This window comes from Triticum aestivum, chromosome 5A (genome assembly GCF_018294505.1).
Source record: "Triticum aestivum cultivar Chinese Spring chromosome 5A, IWGSC CS RefSeq v2.1, whole genome shotgun sequence".
In the NCBI taxonomy this organism is placed as follows: Eukaryota; Viridiplantae; Streptophyta; class Magnoliopsida; order Poales; family Poaceae; genus Triticum; species Triticum aestivum.
In genome coordinates, this window is record NC_057806.1 from 665,428,247 (window position 1) to 665,441,974 (window position 13,728).

At 46.9% G+C, this 13,728-nt stretch overlaps 1 protein-coding gene across 3 annotated transcripts; it reads right to left on the reverse strand.

Annotated features, from left to right (window-relative positions):
• Positions 1–9,085: 9,085 nt before the first annotated feature.
• LOC123105796 (uncharacterized) lies at positions 9,086–13,504 on the reverse strand. 3 transcript variants are annotated; one of them, XR_006451005.1, is made up of 7 exons: positions 12,705–13,504; positions 12,551–12,618; positions 11,833–11,874; positions 11,509–11,653; positions 10,583–10,697; positions 10,354–10,487; positions 9,086–10,279 (listed from the first exon to the last, which is right to left on the reverse strand). XR_006451005.1 is itself a non-coding variant. In XM_044527942.1 (7 exons), the coding sequence occupies exons 1-6, from the start codon at positions 12,771–12,773 to the stop codon at positions 10,408–10,410; spliced, it is 432 nt and encodes a 143-aa protein (XP_044383877.1). In that variant the 5' UTR covers positions 12,774–13,500; the 3' UTR covers positions 9,086–10,279; positions 10,354–10,407. The 3 variants fall into 3 exon arrangements, 2 of the variants coding, with proteins under 2 accessions (XP_044383877.1, XP_044383878.1); XM_044527942.1 differs by having other exon boundaries at positions 11,572–11,653; positions 12,551–12,594; positions 12,705–13,500; XM_044527943.1 differs by having other exon boundaries at positions 11,572–11,653; positions 12,705–13,496.
• Between the last annotated feature and the right edge of the window lie 224 nt (positions 13,505–13,728).

A 13,728-nucleotide genomic window follows, 5' to 3' on the forward strand; every position in this document is an offset into this window, starting at 1 on the left:
ACTAGCTTGTACGAGTAGCTCCATTTTTAATAAAAAAAAGGAAAAGTGTTCCTTCTCCGATTCCTATTGATAGAAAACAAGGTACTCCCAATAGTTGGAGTATAGGGGGTATATCACTTGGCTAGACTCTCTCGGGCTAGAGCGTACAGATGCATGCATCCATGGGTAGGTTCCAGACGTTTCCATCATTCCTTGCCGACTTGCGCGTCTGCTCCATCGGTAGTGGTTTCCCATATGCGCATATCACGTGAAACCACTCGTTCGGACGATAAGCATGCATGGAACTGCGCGCTCTCACTGTGTATGCTCTGCATGGTACTTACGTGCGCCGCCGGTCTATGCATTCTTTGCATGCCAGCGTTGCATACTAGCTACCTTTTTGACTAAAGTACGTACCTAGTGCCCAGCCATGTCATCTACTTCTGAGATGGCAAAAATGTCCCACCTCCAAAAGTTTTCCAGTCTAGCTCTAACTTTGATTCAAAGATTTTTATAGGAATTTCATAGGATTGGAATCCTAGGAGTTTTTTCTATGTTGTTTGTTTGATTAAGGTTGTTAGAATCACGATTCCGTTATACGATTCTACGACTAAACGATCCAAACAGGCCCCTCCGATTCTACAATTTTGGTTCATAGAATCTACATTTCTACGATCCTGATAGTGAAGATTCTATTATTTGCGATCCTACCATCCGAGGTCCAATCCGGTTCAAAATCGTGATTCTGACGACAAATGATTATTCATAGAATTTAATCCTATAGAAAGTTTCCTAAGGATATTTTCTACTACCTTCCATAAGCTTTCTAGCATCCACTAAAACTTATTTGAAATAATCATTTGGGTTTTTTATGATGTAACCAAACAACCAAAATCATGTAGGGTTGAAATGAAAATAACATTTAAATCCTATGTTTTTTCTATCCCTGTGTTTTTAGAATTTCGAGGTTTGGAAAGACCCCTATTTGGGCAACACTACCTTTCTAAGTTCACTGGTGCAGGGAAGCCTATGAGTGGCGTGTCGTCCACGCGTCACTAACAAGAAAAAACATGCAGTTAGTATCATTCATGTGGTAGGCGGCGTGCCCTCTGTACGCCACTAGTAACGCACATACTAAGGGTTTCCTATTGGGTTTCGGCTTTCCGTGTTTTTTCTTTCGTTTTTTCCTTTTTTTCTATTTATCCTTTCTCTTTTTCTCAACATACAACTACATTTTTAATACACATTGTATATTTTTCATATACATGTTGAACATTTTTTAAATACATTTTTTGAACTCTTTTCAGATACATGTTGAACATATTTTAGTGGCATAAACATTTTTGTATAACTACATAAACATTAAAAAATTTGTGTGTACATATTTTTGGAATGCATGAATATTTTTAAATGTTACATACATTTCTTTCAAATGGTACGAAATATATTTTTTGAAGTATGGAAATATTTCCTTAATATTGCAATAACATTTTCTAGAAATGACACAAACATATTTTTAAAATGCGTGTGTCGGGGGTTGGGTGCGACATATGCCAAAGGATGGCTTATCATGGTGGGGGCGAGTAGAACATCGCCGGTGCCTGAAAACGGGATAAGGCGAAGGCATGCACGCCGGCGAATCTTACCCAGCTTCGGGGCTCTCCGGGGAGATAATACCCCTACTGCTGCTCTGCGGGGTCTCCGCATGATCACTGTGGCAAAGCGTTTACACGGTTGCTCCTCGAGCTGTTTCCTGGAGGTAGGAGAAGGCAAGGCTAGCTCTCTCCTTCCTATATGATTTGGTCTAGTGCTAATGGATTCCAACCCTTTGCATGGATGCCCTGGGGGTTTATATAGGCCTACCCCCCCCCAGGGGTACAATGGTAATCCGGCTGGGTGCGGGCCCAGCCATCAGTCTCTCTGGCCGCCGTCTTATCCGCCGACTCCTGGGGCCCGCCGACTGGTGGGCCCTGCCGACTGGCTCGGTACGGAGCCGATAGGCCGCGTCCGCCGTGGGCGGGTCTTGCCAGTTGCAGATTACTGTAGTCGTGTCTCTAATGATGCAGGATCGGTCATGAGGTCGTGGCGACAGCTTCGCTGTCTGGCGGGCGATTACTGTGGCCACTACCTGTCAGACTGATTAATGGTGCGTGGGGCCCGTGGGAGGGGCCGACCGACTCCTGGTGGCCGACTCCCATCCGGGCCGACTGGTGGCGCTCTCGCCGTCTTTCGTACGCCCACCGACTGGTGGGACCCATCATCCCTGGGTCGTACCGGCAGGCCGTCGTGGGCACAGGACTCCACCCTCTGGGGCTGACGTCAGGGCCGGCATGGCAATAGTGTCGCGCCGCGCGGAGATCTCTGCGGGTACGGCGTACTGTAGCCACGCCTGCCCTTGGAAAAGGGGTGGGAGTGGACCTTACTATGGCCACTCCCCGTCCCGTCCCTCTTTATGAGGGCATGGGGGTTGTTGGCGTCGCGGGCCGACTCCCCAAGGTCGGCTTCTCTGGAAGTCGCCAGTCAGGAGTCGGCTTATCCTGAAGTCGTCCCTGCCACTCGGCCGCGAGTGGGCAGTCGGCCGCCTCGCTGCCGACTCTCAGAAGGCGGCTCTTCGTCCTGGGGTCTCGAGGGGCGCAGTCTGCCTCAATGTCTTGAAATGTTCTGGGCCTGGGTTAGCCTACCCGTGGTCCATTACTCCGATAGTAGTCCCCGAAGCTGGTGAGGCTCCGAGGGCGACATGTCAAGGAGCCTCAACAGTTTCTTCTCTCCGGTGGTTGGATCTGGGCCTCTCTAGCCGTCCTCTATCAAGCCGACTAGTTGGAGTCGGACTTGCTCAAGGCCGACTTGCCCCTAGAAAAGTTTGAACGTCGCGGCGAAGTTCAGGCGGTGTGCCTGCTAAGCTTCCGGGTCGCCTCCCATGGTGGACCCGTCGCGAGGCGCCACGTGGCTGAGCTAGTCTGCTCACCCACGCGCGCGACGGGACAGGCCTATAGGCGGGGCCCGCCACTACCGCGCCTCGGCATGCGAACGGATCCGTTGTGGCCGCGCGGGCGGTTGGGGTTCCCGCGCGGTTATTGCACGTGGTAACTTCGTGTGGTAAATCGTGGGGGTTGTGGGGTCCCGGGCGCAGTTAATCCCATGACCGCCCCCTCGGCTTCTCAGCCCACGAGCCTACAAGTAGGCGGGGGGAGGGGGCGGCAAAGCACGCGCGCCCATTCTCCCCACTCCCTTTCGCTCCTTCTTGCTTCTTCTTCCTCTTGTCGTTGCTGCTCCGAATCACGCCGAGCCCACAGCGATGAGCTCTTCCTCCGCCGCCGCGCCTCCTGCTGTACGCTCCAGAGTGTGGGATGGCTCCGAGGTTTACGACGACGACATCGAGATCTTCCGCCAGACATGGCGGCTGCCCGGCAGGGTGCGGGTCCGCCTCGCGCCGGAGGGAGAAATATCGCCGGCGTCGGAGGAGGGCGAGCGGGTCATATTCCGCTCGCACCTTATGTGCGGCCTGGGGCTGCCGGCGAGTGGCTTTTTCCGCTCCTTCTTGGAGTTCCACGGGCTCCAGCCGCACCACCTTACTCCGAACACGGTGGTGCTGCTGGCTGCCTTCGCCGCCCTGTGCGAAGGCTTCCTCGGTGTTTTCCCCACCATCGAGCTCTGGGGTGAGTTCTTCCAGTCCAAGCTCGGCACACACGTCGCTGGCGTGCCGACCCAGTGCGGTGCATTCATCGCGATGCGGAGTTCAGTGGCCGACAATCCGTTTCCCACCATCGCACTGATTAAGCATGCATGAAACTACGCGCTCTCACTGTGTATGCTCTGCATGGTACTTATGTGCGCCGCCGTTCTATGCATTCTTTGCATGCCAGCGTTGCATACTAGCTACCTTTTTGACTAAAGAACGTACCTAGTGCCCAGCCATGTCATCTACTTCTGAGATGGCAAAAATGTCCCACCTCCAAAAGTTTTCTAGCCTAGCTCTAACTTTGATTCAAAGATTTTTATAGGAATTTCATAGGATTGGAATCCCAGGAGTTTTTTCTATGTTGTTTGTTTGATCAAGGTTGTTAGAATCACGATTCCGTTATACGATTCTACAACTTTACGACCCAACTGGCCCCTCTGATTCTACAATTTTGGTTCATAGAATCTACATTTCTACGATCTTGATAGTGAAGATTCTATTATTTGCGATCCTATCATCGGAGCTCCGATCCAATTCAAAATCGCGATTCTGACAACAAATGATTATTCATAGAATTTGATCCTATAGAAAGTTTCCTAAGGATATTTTTTACTACCTCCCATAGGCTTTCTAGCATCCACTAAAACTTATTTTAAATAATCATTTGCATTTTTTATGATGTAACCAAACAACCAAAATCCTGTAGGGTTGAAATGAAAATGACATTTAAATCCTATGGTTTTTCTATCCCTGTGTTTTTAGAATTTCGAGGTTCAAAAAGACCCCTACTTGGGCAACACTACCTTTCTAAGTTCACCGGTGCAGGGAAGCCAATGAGTGGCATGTCGTCCACGCGTCACTAACAAGAAAAAAAATACAGTTAGTATCATTCATGTGGTAGGCGGCGTGCCCTCTGTACGCCACTAGTAATGCACATACTAAGGGTTTCCTATTGGGTTTCGGCTTTCTGTGTTTCTTCTTTCGTTTTTTTCCTTTTTTTCTCTCTTTATCCTTTCTCTTTTTTGCAACATACATCTACTTTTTTCAATACACATTGTGTCGTGGAATTATCACGGCAGATGTCCTAGCAGAAGGACTTAGCCGTAGGGCCATCGCAACTAGGAAGCTTAAAGGGGTTAATCGGGACAAGGGACACGAGAGGTTTATACTAGTTCGGCCCCTTACGATGAAGGTAAAAGCCTACATCTAGTTGTGTTGGCATTGCTGGGGTTTTGATCACCAAGAGGCTAATCCGCCGGCTTGGTTATCGATCTCTTGTTTTCTTGCCCTAAGCCGCCTCCGGATCGTCCCCTTATATACACGGGTTGACGCCTGGCGGCCTACGGAGTCCCGACCGGCTCATAAAGCATGTCCGGCTTGGTGACTTCTTTTATATGCCTTTCTTTACAAGTTTTTCCTTACATACGGCGGTTTACAATATTGGGCCTTAAGCCGCCTCTGGGCTTAGGCCTTCTATAAGCCTTAATAAACTATCGTCTTGAATGTTTACTGGGCTTCCTTTGTGACCCGCCATTGGGGCTGACCCGGCCCCTCCTGAGCGGGTCATACCTGATAGCTATATCCCCAACATTAGGCCCCAGGTTGACTTTGAACTTTGTTCTTTGTCAATCTTCAATACTTAGACAAAATCCATCTTCCTTTCTTCGCAGAAATTTTTTGTAACCCGCCATGACGTCATTTCTTGAAAACACGAAAAACTATTATGACGTCATCTCTCAACGGATCTTTATTCTTTAATGAATTTCGAGTATCGAGGCGTCCGTTTAGTTGGATAATCATTATTCGGGTCTTCCTCGATTTTCGCGCCCGCCTGTTCGCTTATCCCCTTATAAATAGGCACGCCCGGTCTTTCTCATTCTTCTCTCTTCTTCGTCTTCTTCCTCACGCAACCCCCGCTGCTGCTCGAGCTCCGCCGCCGTCAGAGAGCACCTCTCCTCCGTCGACTTTGGCCCCTGCATCGACCCGAATCAGTCCAGAGAACGGCGGTGACTCTCCGTGGAAGATCTGTGGCTGTAAGCGTTTCCCTTCTTGCTCCTTAGATCTGCATTAGGGCTTTCTAGGTTTTTGCATGTTCTTCGTAGTTCATCGCAGTTTCTTCATAGTTCTTCCACTGCAGCCTCTTCTTGATCTAGAAAGAGATATATGTTTGTGCGGTAGTTGTTTTGTGCCTACTCTTGATACTACTAGATCCCTTTTCCCAGTATAAAGGCCTCATTAGGACTCACAAACTCATCTGCGCTGAACTTTTAGGTCTAGAATTTTTTTTCCATTTTGAATAGCCATTTGATCTGGAATAATATCAAGCAATTAGGAAACTTGTTTGTCTCAACACTTTGCCGAATCTGCTTTCTCAAATATCTGTAGTCATGGCGGCTTGTTGCGCCAACTTACTTTTCCTTATATGACATTAGCCCTTACTTAAGCCGCCATTACTCCCCTGTACCATCATCACTTAATTTCACCATTATCATTGAATTGAACCGGCATGTTGCTTTATTTTTAGTTCGTCTTTTGAACATCATGCCGTCCAAAGCACCGACTGTCTGCAACTGGGTTCCCTCAACAGTGACTGAGGATAATTTGAAGGACTTCTTCTCCATAGGATTTTTGCCAGGGAAGAATGTTATGTCTTACCGTGCACCTCACCCGGACGAGGAATGGCCCAATCCAAAAGATGCTGAAGTCATTATCTTTTCTCACCACATGAACTGTGGCTTTTCACCGCCCGGCTCAAAGTTCTTCAGAGATGTCCTCCATTTTTTCAAACTCCACCCTCAAGATCTCGGGCCCAACTCCATATCCAATATCTACAATTTCCAAGTTCTCTGTGAGGTGTACCTTCAAGAAGAACCGACTGTGGAACTCTTTAGAGAGTATTTTTATCTGAACCGCCAGAACGAGTGTACCAATGGCCCTAGCTTGGAACTTGGAGGCATCTCAATTCTGCGTCGACAGGGCGCCGTCTTCCCTCTAATAGTCTTGCCGAGTCATCCCAAAGACTGGAATCAGGCTTGGTTCTATTGTCAAGACACTTCACCAGCAAATGAGAAGCCACTGTCGGGTTATCGCGCAGAGCGACTTGACTCCAAGTTTGCGCTCCCTGACAAACTCACTGCCGCCGAACGCAAGAAGCTTATGCCATCAATCAAAAGGATTAACGCCTTATTGGGGAACGGCTTAACTGGAGTTGACTTGACCCATTGATAGGTCTCATGGCGGGTCATCCCTCTAAGCCGTCGATCCAAATTGATGTATGAATATGGTGGTGGCCCAAATGACTCTCTTCATCATAGCTCCGTTCAACTTACTGAAGAAGATATTGTTTCAATGTCAACTCTTCTAGTGAACGGCAAGTATGAAGACTGCAGTAAAGTCGGGTTAAACCCGTTCTGCAAACTTAACCCGGCGCCAGAGGTAAAGGACCTCTGACCTCTTTCTCTTTGTATTTTTCTCAGCCGTTTTAAATACCTGCATGACCTTTCATCTTGTTTATTTGTTTACATGCCAAATCTGATTTCTGGAAAGCCAAGTATGACCACAAAGCCGCCAATAAGGCTAGAGCCGCCGCCATGACCGCCAAGAAGACGACCCAGAGGTCTAAGAAGAATAAGAAGGCCACCGTTGAGGACCTCTTAAAGCTTGACGACGATACTTCTGAGTCGGAGGTAGCCCTTGACTCCCTTGGCCAGTTTTTTAATAACCTTATTGACACTGATTATTGCCAGGACGACACAGGGGCCAGTCAGGCCGGAGAAGAAGAGGTAATTACTTCCTCCGACTCAGACCATTTGCCGAGACAGAAACTTCGACTGGTAACCTGGAAAGTAAGGTTTTCGCACCCTTTGGCTTATTTGGACCCTCATTTTCTTTTGAAAAAGCAGCAACACGAGAGCCGTCGTCAAGCCCAGAACGATGATGAGCCGCCTCCTGTTGTACAACAAACTCCTAAAAACGCCAAAATGAGGTCTCTTTTATATTCCTCTTCGGCTTTCATTAATGAATATATTCTCTTGTGCTACTGACGTTATTTGCCCTTTGAAGGAGGTTTCTCGCTCTTCTGGCGACTCCTCTCAGACACAATTTCCGGCCTTCAAAACTGCCCATGGGTAAGGAAACAATCATCTTTCCTCCGTGTTTCTCAAACTGCAACTTTATATTGACAGTCTCATAACATCTTTCTTAGTGGCCAAGCTAAGTCCAAGAAGGCCAAGGTGACTAAGCCGGCGGAAGACTCGTCAGTCCTTGCGCCTGAACCGGCCATGCCACCTTCTCCCCCTCAAACTGAAGCACCAGAAGACCCGGCTGCCAATGCTCAATTAGATCGTCCTGAGCCGTCAGCTGACGATACCATCGTTAACCCCTCTACTACCGGACCGTCCAGCTCGGCCAACCCGCCATCATCGTCTTCCCATGACGTTCTGATTACTGGAAGCCGTTTTGTTGAGCCGGGGACTCCCACCGTGTTGGCTCGTCACACCGCTAAACAAGAGGCCTTGGAGAGACAAAAAGTGCGTTTTGATGTTTCTCACTACAACCATCTGAACGCCAATGACATATTGTCTGGCTATCTCAGCCATGTGCACTCCAGCCGTGACTCGAAAGTCGAGATGGTGAAGCAATTGCAGCTGAAGTATGAGGTATGCTCTTCCGGCTTACTTATATTCTGCCAGCCCCCAAGTCTTTAGATTATGATAAAACCTGAATGATCTGTAGACTTATGATATAGGCTAAAGCTTTACCCTTAGATTTTTCTAAAGTCCAACAGAATAGTATAAACTTCACTTATAGTCCCCAAGGGCCGGCTCGATGGATCAAAATGAACCGGTACTTAACTTCAGAATTGTCACTACAAGAAATATGTCAACTTGTGACCACCACTATTGGTCACTGAAAGGTCATTGTTTTTCATTTGTGACCTTTTTTTGACCAAAAACAGAAGGTCAAAAGCTGGCGATCGTAAACTGAAATTAACGACCTTCTCTGTGATATGTAAAAGGTCGTTGGTTCTTTGACCAAAATTTTGGTCACTAGCAACCTCCCCAGGCCACGTAGGAATCCAGCGTGGCAAGCTGACATGGATAAGAATCAGTCCAGTCCAATTCGGTGTTTTACATGGGCCGAGCCCATTAATTCAGCATTTTTAATATTTATTTTTCCTGTTAATTTTCGCTAGCTATATGGGCTTGGGCCATTGATTCGGCCTTTTTTTCTAAGATGCAGCCTAGACCAACAATTCAGCCTTTTTAGTTTTGGGTTGCGGCCTTTTTCCTTTTTTGCAAATGGGTCCCAATTGTCAGGTTCTAAATGGGCCCCAAATGTTTGATTCTAGTTTGTGGGTCCTTGTTGTCATGGTCATGTTCCTCAGATTTCAATATGCCAGTAATTAAACCAGTATTTAAATCAAAATAGACAGAAAACAGATGTAATACTTCAAATAACAAGAAGCAATATGTTACATCATCTAACACACATACAAATGTGATCACACATACAAATGCGATCACAGTATAATAAGCTCTACAAGTGGATCACATGAGCCAAGTTCGTGCTTCAGTTTGTTCCAACAGATCAGCATCAAGGGCTTCATTACTCCTTGAACTAGCTCCAATGAGCTAGAACTATGCTTCTTCCGACTTCTTCGTCTTGTTGCTCGCGACAAAACATGAAAGGCCAGCATGTGCATGTTATAGAACAAAATGGTTAGAAACAAAATAAAAGCAAATCTAACAGCAGATACAAAAATAATGAAGGCCATTCTGTGTGCATATATACCAGCAGAACACATAAACCCATCCATAAAAATCTTGTTTTTGAACATTGGCATCAAATCAACACAAACACTGAATTAACATGCACGAAAGGAAAGAGCTAATACAAGGCAGGTATATGGGTATCAAAACTAACAAGAAAGGAACAACAATCTATTTTAAGTATTTCAGGTTTGAGGCATTTTCGATACTACAATCAATATATAACAGCCAACATTTCAATCCATGGACACCACATGACAGAAAAGGTACTAAGGCACTTGCTACATAAAACCAAAGCAAGGTACATAGCACATGCATGCCAACAATAAATTGGTACCAAATCCAGAAATCATCGTCTGAAATGAAGTTAATGAGAAATTTTAGAATCAATTTAACAGTTGATAGTAATGTTTGCATTGGACACATCCAGAACTAAAATTATACATACACGCCGAAATTCCGATGGCCAATGCCTCAATATAGTAAACACTAAGCATGGGACATAGTAAAGATTTGACACAACCAGAACTGAAAGCATTCACTCCATCAAGCATATCTACAATGCAGCACACAAGAAAAGAGAGATATGCAACGGGGTAGCAATGACATACAGATAATCACTTAACAAGCAGCACGAACATGAATAAATCACATAACTAAGTACAACCAAGTATCCCAGCTGAGAGCAAACATGTATTCAACATTTCTGCCATTTCGATACATGCACGACAAAGAGTGGCGCTCATTTCTTACCACGGCAAAAGGAAGAGATGACCCCAGACAATGCCCTACTTCTCCAGGTCGCACTCAAGGCTCAACCAACTCCCCGGGGTACAACCAAGTATCCCAGCTGAGAGCAAACATGTATTCAACATTTCTGCCATTTTGATACATGCACGACAAAGAGTGGCGCTCATTTCTTACCACGGCAAAAGGAAGAGATGACCCCAGACAATGCCCTACTTCTCCAGGTCGCACTCAAGGCTCAACCAACTCCACGGTGTGGACGATGACCCCTCCTTGCTCCGTCCGGACGGCGGGGTGCAAACTCGGAAGCCCTGCACATTACAACTTGCATCAATGCAGCAGCCATACAAGGAACTGATATCAAGCAGAGCACAAATTGAGAGAAAGTTACTGTCCAGGAGCTGACCTTCCAATGGATAATCATGGTGCGTCGTGGTGCCTTCATCTGGAGTCACAAGTTGAGTTGTGGGTTGCTGCTTTGCTTCCCCATATAGCACACCAGGTTCTCCTAAGATAGCAAACTGAAAACACAAAACATGATTAGGGAGTTGGTACATAAGAAAAGGAATTCATGCACGAATGGCATGTACAACTAAAAAAATCAGGCATCACATATTATTAGAATTGCATATTAGATGGCTGCAAGGTAAGTGTTTCTTCATATAAAGTAATTAGAAATACGTAGCCCGTAACTGTGCTGTAAGGATGGTTCTTTACAAAAAAAGAATTTGTAAGGAGCTTGGCTGGAGCGGCCGATCTAATTGTTATGATTTGTTGCTTCTGAATCACCGCAACGCTCAAAAGGGAATCATAACAGTGGATGATAGTTCAACTTCTGGTTATGGTGTTTCTTGTCCATTTTGCTGACTTGTACAAATAAATTCGAACATGTTGCTGGATGGCTTGCAGCTTATAAAAAATGCACTTGAAGCAACAATTAAATCACCGTATATAATTGAAGGGCTTGCCATATACTTACTGCCTGGCTTCAAGCAACGAATCACTCAAAACATACGAGTACTTATTTAATATAAGGAAATAAGAATGCCAGGAATGATTGATGACATGCATCCGCCTGAAATATGGTTGTCTGGTATGGTGTTTCTAGGACAGATTCAGGGATTCTTGTACTAGGTAGTAGCTCATTGGTTTTTCAGGCAATCAAAAGATAGTAATACATCCACAGAAAACAGGGAAGGGCGCCCCAGCCAATAGCAAAGGGATTTGAGGTTTAGGTTCAGGAGCAAAGTCTAGCAATCTACTGTAAGTAGTACTAGTACTCTGTATGTAGTAACTGAGCAGAAAAGGACTAGTAGAAGGTGTTGACTTTACAGATCACATCTTGGGTGTCAATTCAAGCAATTGCTGTAGAGTGAAAGAATGACATGATGTTACGTGGGCATTGACTTCTGCAACCGTGCTAGAGTTGGATGTGTCATGGTTGGCCTTTTTGTTCCTCTCAATGGTGGCTTTCACACTGCAAGTAACCGTTCAATGTCTAATTAGTACACATATATCTACACTCTGAAGAAAATTATACTAGAAATTAAGCAAAAGTATAATCACATGTATGCAAGGCAACTATATTGCATCACATGTTTCCTTATATCAATACTGCCATACTAGTAGGTTATAGTGTAGTACTTATTGTCTTACCAGATCCGCCGGCCGGCAGCTTCTCCCACGCCCCATTCTGGACTGCAAAGAAACCAAGATAATTTCGTGTCACATTTGTCTGTACAGCACCAACACAAACTGATGTATGCACTACTGTACACGAGTGAAAAATACTGCTCTATAACACTGGATAACAACAGACAGCATCTGGCCAGTATCTAACCGAGATCCAGGCGGTTCTGAATCTAGCCAGTCTGTGTCTCTGCAAGATTGCTTTTTATGAGACACAGCTAGCTGCTAGTGCTTGATATAAACAACTGAATATGGCTAGGTGTTAACTGAAATATGGTGCGCTCTGAACCTAAGCTAACTCTGCCTCTTTGCGAACATGTGGACCTTCATCCAGAAAAGAAAATCCCCCTTTTATCTATTTCTGGGAACGGTTCCATCAGTTTATGAGTTTTTTGTCATTTTTTAGAGTGAGAGAGTCAGTTGATGAGTTAACTTAACAAACATCCACACAAATAAATCCAGATCCTATTACTAACGTTTCTATACTCAGTGAGACGTGATGCGTTGTTACCCCTAATTAATTAGCTCAAAATCTTACTCAACAAAAGAAAGATGTAGATTGTTAAGTAGGCAGATAATAATGTTTGCGACGGGGAGGCAGTCATACAGGTAGATTTTCCCTCCACCTAAGGTTCAGCTAAGTGCAAGAAACATGAAGAGAGATCCATTTTCAGAGAATCATTACCGAGTCACAGTCACCACTGGCCCTTTCCACTCCATACTCCATGCCTACATACACCCCAGCAACAACACCTGTAGATTAGTCACACAAAAAAGCATCTGAATCTGTCAGCGAGAATTAGAAGAACAGATGAAAGAGTAGGGTGGGGGGTGCGTACGGCGCCGATCTTGAGGAAGCCGTCGACGGTGCGGTTGAGGAGCGGGTTCCCAAGGTCTATGGCCCCCATCTCCTAAGGCAACGCTGCTGGAGCAGAGGTGAACGAGGACAACCGCGATGGGGCGGCGCCATGGTCCCCTCCCGGTCCGACGTGGCCTAGCCTCAGATGATGGCCGCCCGCTCCATCCCCCTCCAGATCACGCAGGACAAGAGGGAGGAGGACGTCGACGGGGGACGCCGGCCAGCCCCTCCTGCGCCAACTCCGGGGACGCCGACCGCAACGAGTGCGTCTGTTAGGAACCGCAGGAGAGGGAGGGGAGGCGCGGAGTGTTGTGCGTGTACGTGGTCGCGGCGGGGCACGCCGCCATCCTGGCCGTGGACTGCCTGCCTGTGGTCGCCAGGCCGGCGAGACGAGGCGCCGCGCGGCAAAATCCCAAGGACAGGGTGGTTGGTTGGCTCGGAGCGGATAAGGCTGGGGGAGAACAGGAGGAGGGAGGAGCTCGATCTCGTCTATAGGGAGGGTCATCGATGGTGGACGACGGATCGAGATCTGAGGGAGGAAGAGGGTAACTTGGAGACGGGGATCTGGGATTGAGGGGCGCGGGAGAGGGTGGAGCAGCGGCGCTTGGCGGTGTGGGTCGAGCTCTGCCGGAGGGAGGTGTCCGACACGCGCAGGAATGGAGATGGAGGCCGGGGACGGGAGGGCGAGGGGTTCTGACTTGGATTGGATCTGGGAGGGAGAAGGGGGCAGCGGCGGCTGGAGTGGGAGTGGATCTGGGTTAGGGTTTGGGTGGTTGGGCTGCGGATGGGACGAGGAGTGAGAGCATGAGCGGGTGTGGGTCATTGGATCTGTGAATATCCGACGGTCTGTGATGCTTGATCCGCATGACATGTTCATGAACCAATCAGAAGGATGCATAGGCTTTGATGATGTTATGACCATGTAAATTGGTCTTAATCGATTAACAATAAGCAAAGAACTACGAGTCAGTCAGATAATTTTGTCTAGAAATCATCCGCCTAGC